The 6,497-nt window shown below is 42.4% G+C and overlaps 1 protein-coding gene across 1 annotated transcript in view; it reads right to left on the bottom strand.

Moving 5' to 3' along the window:
• Nucleotides 1-6,497, bottom strand: part of LOC101848896 (prostaglandin reductase 1) — a gene marked incomplete in the record, with an annotated part of 10,683 nt that overhangs the window by 2,335 nt on the left and 1,851 nt on the right. The window contains 4 exon segments of the mRNA XM_013084831.2: nucleotides 2,037-2,219; nucleotides 2,982-3,026; nucleotides 4,601-4,646; nucleotides 5,227-5,348. Coding sequence (XP_012940285.1) covers nucleotides 2,037-2,219; nucleotides 2,982-3,026; nucleotides 4,601-4,646; nucleotides 5,227-5,335 — 383 coding nt within the window.

Here is a 6,497-nt window from a genome sequence, read left to right as displayed (position 1 = left end):
AGAAGAAGAAGAAGAAGAAGAAGAAGAAGAAGAAGAAGAAGAAGAAGAAGAAGAAGAAGAAGAAGAAGAAGAAGAAGATGGCGCTGCAGTCTTTGTTTTAAAGCTCTCTTTCGTTTCTCCAGAAGAAGAATAGGAATAGCACCCCCTTGCGTGCGCAGATCGACTGCTGTTCATCAGCAGTTCGGGTACGTTCAGGGCGGAGTTTTCGGTGTGTGTGTTTTTTTTATGACCTCTCGCCTTTCATTCTAAAGCCAAATTAGATTAAGAAAACAGTCGCCTCTTCCACGGAAGAGGTTTTTTTGTCAGCGTAGCGATTTTAAAAAGCGTTCTTCCGAAATTTGAATTCTAATTAATTAAAAAAACTCGTTAGTTTCACTTTGATTTTTTTTCACACAAGTAGGATAACTCTGTTCGCAAAAGGTGCGCTTTTCCGAAGAGGACGCCACGCCACCAGATTTTGAGGACGCTTTTTTAATTGGCTCAAAGAGAGGACCCAGTGAACCATCTTGTTGTCTACTATCATTGACCTACCTTTGCACGAGCCAGCTGTCCCACCATGCTGCCTACAGCCCCGGATGCTGCGCTGATAATGACCACGTCACCAGACTTGGGGGCACAACGCTCCAGGAAGGCCAAGTAAGCGGTCACTCTGTGGAAGACATAATAAATAGATATGTGGGTCAGTGGGTCAGTGGGTCAGTGGGTCAGTGGATGACGTCGAACAGGGAAATGGGTACTTAACCCTATCCGTACGCCGTGGGGTCATTTTGTACCCCCGAGGTTGTATTCTTTACATTTTCGAATACTTCTAGTACGAAGATCTCTTTGAAACTTTCAGTATTTCTCAAAAAATCATTTTGACATACCGCTATGCAAAGCGTACGGATCAGATTAACGAGTAAATTTCCTCTTTTGAAAGTGGTGGCACAGAGTTCCCCACATCGTATGGATACCATAGTAAAACACGACGTACAGATAGGGTTAATTAACGAGTGTGACGTCATATGTTAAAGGGTAACTAAAGAGGGTGACGTCTGAGCTAAATGAATGTGGGTGGGTGGGTGACGAGTGTTTGCTAGGGTAGGCCTATGGTTTGCTCCTTTTTTCCCTGTTTAACATCTATCGTCCGTGTCTCACCTTCTTTTATTTCTTTACGGTACATTATTCTCTGGTAACATCTCAAATCTTCGGCATTGATATTACGGCCTATTTGTGATGCAAGTTCTGTAAAACTTTTACTTAAATCTGCGAGATGAGTGGCGTGTGTTTGGGTTACCTTACATGCCGGGAAATGAGTGGATGATGTTATGGGTACGAGATTTAATCTCTGAAGACAAAATTCAGAGAATAAATCAATGACGTCACTGGTCAGGGTGTGGATGAATGGCGTAAAATCGTTTCCGTAGAATTACAAAGCTGTATCTTATATTTTTTACCGTTTGGAGTTAGTAAGACCATGAGATCAGAAACGTAATGTTCTATCTGCTCTATCAAAATCGTAAGATTAATAGGAGTTGTTATCAAGATATTCATAGAACAATTGCATTCGAAAAAGCTTGACATGATGTAAAAATTCAAAATTTTAGACATCAAATTTCTCAAAGCTTCTTACTGACCAGATAGAACGTTGTAATTCGTTAGCGTGTTGGGAAACTCAATTATTTTTTTTTTTTACCTCAAAAGTCTCGAGACTAGAACGTGTGGGCTGAGAGAGCTTTGTTATTCTAGATTAGCTAAATGTTAACGTCAGAGTATCCGTTACTGCAGTTTTTGGGACACCTGAATAGACATAATAAGGATCTTGAACATCTAGCTCTCACTTGCAAAATTGAAGGCAAACGAGGCAGGGGTAGGCCCAGAACAACATACTTACGGAACCTAAACAAATGGGTAACAGGGAAAGATCAGGGAAAAGTAGCTTTTTGTTTAGAGCATCCGAGCAAAGGAATGAATGGAGAACCATGATCACTGATGTATGTCGCAGATCTGGCACTGGATGACGATGCTCTGTTACTGGCAGAGTGTGCACTACTTACCCTGGCATGCCGATGACTCCGAGCCACAGGGAGGGAGAGAGGCCGGGTACTTTGGGTACGATCGTGGGTTTGAATCCCAGGTTCATGGTCTCTTTGACGTTGAGGATGGCGTGGCTTCTCCAGCCAACGTGGGCGAGGACTAGAGCGCCTTTGGGGAAGTCTCTGGCTTTGGACTCCATGATTCTGTGAGGGATGGAGAGAGAAAAGTAAGACAGGTAAGTGGAAGAGGGAGCGAGTAAGAAAGAATGGAGAGACGTGAGTGAAAGAGAAGCGAGGAACAGGGAGAAGGAGAGGCGTGTAAGAGTGAAAAAGTGAGATGGTGACAAAAAGAAAGAAATAGTGAACGAGGACAGTAGAAGGTAAGAGAGAGAGAGAGAGAGAGAGAGAGAGAGAGAGAGAGAGAGAGAGAGAGAGAGTAAGAGTGAGAGATAAAAGATATAAGTGAGGAAACGAGAATGACAGAAGAAAAAGAAGATAAAGATGTGAGAAACGAGAGAGAGAGGAGGGGGGGGGAGAAAAATGAGAAAAGAGTGTAATAGATAAGAGAGAGAAGTGAGAGACGCGAGTAAGAGAGTTAGTGTTTGTTGGCTTGAGTATAAAAAATTACAATAAGAGATAGATAGAAATACAGACAGACACAGCAGAGGGAAAGTAAAGAAAAAATGCCTCCCATTAACAGTTTACATTAAAATGGATGGATAGATGGGTGAATGGATGGGTGGATGGATGGATGGCTGGATGAATGGATGGTTTTAATGGATGTACGGATGTACGGATGGATGGATGGATGGATGGATGGATGGATGGATGGATGGATGGATGGATGGATGGATGGATGGATGGATGGATGGATGGATGGGTGGATAGGTGGAAGGATAGATGGATGGTTGGATGGATTGGATGGGTGAAGGTATGTATGGATGGATGGACAAAAGACAAACATACCTCCCAACTTGTTCAGCGGGCAGTCCTGTGGGGAGATTCAGCGTTCTGTGGACAGCAAAAAACAGAAAATCATAAAATGAGGTGCTTCTTATAATTAAGTCGTTTCCCTTCCCTGTAACTCCATAACCGTTCCGCCTTGAACGCTGGAATTTATGTCATCACAGATGCACGGCAAAAATGTGTTGCAATAATATTATCACTCCCCAGTCAGAAGTGGACTCCTTTACCTACCTTGCTTGGAGTGTCATTGACTGTAAAGGTGGAACCGAGGCAGATGTAAAAGCAAGAACCGCCAAGGCAAGATCAGGATTCAATCAATTATTAAAAGTCTGGTAAATAAGCAACATCTCACTGCGCACCAAGATTCGACTCTTTAACTCCAATGTCAAGCCTGTGCTCCTGTACGGCTTCGAAACTTGAAAGACAACAAAGACAGTAAGTATTGAATAAAGTCCAGACTTTCATCAACAGATGCATTAGGAGTATCGTAAGAATTAAGTGGCAGGATGGAATAAGAAATGAAAAGCTGTTGGAAAGGACAGGACAAAAGCATATAGAAGTAGAAATGGGACTAAGAAAGTGGCGTTGGATGGGACACACCTTCAGAAAGCCCAGCGGAAACATCACAAAACAGTCGTTGCAGTGGATCCCCCAGGGAGCACGAGGCAGAGGTAGGCCACGGGAAACATGGAGAAGATATGTGGAAAGGGTCATGAGAGAGATGAAGCTCACTTGGAACGAGCTTGGAAGCATGGCCCAGGACATAAATGGAAGGAGCGTGTATATGGCTCATACCCTGCCAGGGGTGAAAGGCATTGATGATGATAATGATGATTATCGTCATCTTGACTGGAGCTGTGATGTGTCTTTGTCTTTCTGCTAGAACGTTGTGTCCCTTTTAGCCGGGGTAACCCTTTTTTGTAAGAGTGTTACGACATTTGCAAGACAATTAACACAGTGTCACGGGGTTGACCCTGGCAGACAAAGTCGAAGCCCGTCTTGTAAATTATTGTTTTGTTTTTGTAAAGTGTTTTACGGCGCTCGCAACTGCATAAGGTCATATGAGCGCGCGGGACACACCTAATATTTTCAGTTGGTAGGAAATTTTGAATTTTGCCCGGGTGGCGACCGAAGCCTACTCTTATCAATTTTAGACCACCGAGGGATCTTTAACGTGCGCAACTTGCACACGGGCCCTCCGAGATTTTTCGCCCTTGTCCGAGAAGGCTAGGTGTAGATCTTTTCTACCAGAAGATCAGGGGTGTGGCAGAAAGACAGCAGTAAGGAGGAGCCAAGGAGTAGCAGTAGAAAGGCTGCAGAAAGAGTCAGGAGCCCAGAGGAGGGGGCAAAGGAGGTGAGGGGGTGGGGGCAGAAAGTGGAAATGAAAACAGACAACAGAACTTTGCTAGAGAGCAGGAAAGGAGGTGAAAGGAGACAATTTTAGAGAAGAAAATTGTCGGTCGCTACCAGGATTCGAACCCGGGACCTTTGAATGAGAGGCCAACACCTTAACCTCTAGACCACGAGAGACCCCTTGTAAATTATGATCTTAATTGTGTCGTAAGGGGTGTAAAAACAACAACATAAAAAGATTATCTGATGTTGAAGAACAGTCTTACCTGATGTAGGGATCCACGGTGAAGAAAACAGCCTCAATCAGAATCTCTGTAAAGAAATAGATAAAATACGTTTATGATTTACTTCCAAACTTTAAATAACAAAACAAAAACAACATCAAAAACACAAACTAAACATGCCTCACTAATGCAATTAAATAGGAAAAGACAAATTAAATACAATTCTCAGAACACTTGAATCGACATGAAGGCCACGGCCAACTTAACTGATAATTTATAATGAATAGCGTGATTTGTATAGCGTCATTGCCCGCTCAACAACAAGCTCTATGCGCTTAACACTCTATATCATTATTATCATTATTATCATCATCATCAGCAGCATCATCATCATCATCATCATCAGTAGTAGTAGTAGTAGTAGTAGTAGTAGTAGTAGTAGTAGTAGTAGTAGTAGTATTACTGTTATTATTATTACTGTTCTCATTGTTATTATCACTGTTATTGTTAGTATTTTTTGGTGTGTGAGAGAGTTTGGATATGTGAAGGGTGTATAATGAAGTGGCAAAATGAGAATTGTGGAAAGCGAAGAGAAGTGGAGGATGTGGGTATGGCGCAGGGGAAGGTTGGGGGGGGGGGGGTATGTGTGAATGTTGGTTTGTCCTTACCGTCTGGCTTGAGGGTGTCTGCCAATTTCTCTTCCACCAGCTCGAAGTCGGTGATTTTGGGGGTGCCCTCGAAGGGCTTCACTGTCTTCCACACTTTGGCGACCACCATTTTGATTGATTTGCTGAAACGAGAACAACAATGATTTCAATGACAACTATAATAACAAGTTATTTAGACACTACCAATTTGGTTTATATTTTGCTGAAAAAGGGGAACAATGATTTCAGTGACAATTACATTGGTTTTCTTATGCTAAAAAGAAAACGACAACGATTTCAATTACCACTAATGTGTCTACAACCATTTGGATTTACAAGACGAAAAGAAAATAACTCCCTTATAATAAGGCCAATTTGTGTTTAAAGAGACGTAAAAAAACGGAAATCCACCGAGGGCCTAGTCTGTACCCGTTAGTTAGTAAGTAGGCCTGGTGTACTGCATAAGCTGTTTTGACTGTACATGAAAAAATTGAGGCCACGGCACAGTACCTAAATATAGATAGCGGGTGGATCTGTTAAAATAACCATTAGTTCCATCGTTTGAAGACCATAGCTCGGCATTCTTATTTAGTTACTAGTCCTATGTTAATTGTTAAGAGTGCAAGGTCTTTAGACCGACGTTTGTGATTTCTTTTGACTAACGGACGGTTTGGCCGTTGCTTGCAGATGATGTGAGTTTGATAGCAGTATCTATCCGGAGACGTCTCAGACGGAGATAGACCAATCAAAATGCTTGGTTCCTGTAGTGTAGACCAAGTTTTAAAAAATCTGAGGGCGGGGGGTTCAGGGGGCATGCATGCATAATTTGATATTTCACCGTAAGGTTTGCAATTTTGATGAAAATAATTGATTTACGACTGTTTTAGTGGCTATAAGTGTGATCTGCAGCAAGCAATACGCCCCAAAGCAGTGGTGCATAATCTGTGTGCGGGAGTGCGTCTCCGAATAGTTCCTGGGTGCTCTACGAATATCTTCTGCCGAGTTTGATTCCCAAGTCGAGTGGGAATGTGTTCTTTCAAGTAGCTACATTTGTCTGTTGAGCTGACCCTGACACACAGTTTAGAGCAGCCAGCCTCCTATATTATCTAAATGCGCCGATGTGGGTGTAAATCGTCTACAATCTCTAATTTAAAATGTTACAGCTGTTACCACATCATGGGTCAAAGCAAAACGAGAGGTGTCATCTTTGATAACAAATAATTGATATGAAGTACATATCTATAATTTAAGTTAGATTTAGCTACCCCTCTCTCTCTCTCTCTCTCTCTCTC

Source organism: Aplysia californica, unplaced genomic scaffold (assembly GCF_000002075.1).
Source record: "Aplysia californica isolate F4 #8 unplaced genomic scaffold, AplCal3.0 scaffold00320, whole genome shotgun sequence".
Lineage (NCBI taxonomy): Eukaryota > Metazoa > Mollusca > Gastropoda > Aplysiida > Aplysiidae > Aplysia > Aplysia californica.
Note: the sequence above shows the minus strand (reverse complement) of the source record. Positions and strands in the feature narration are given on the sequence as shown.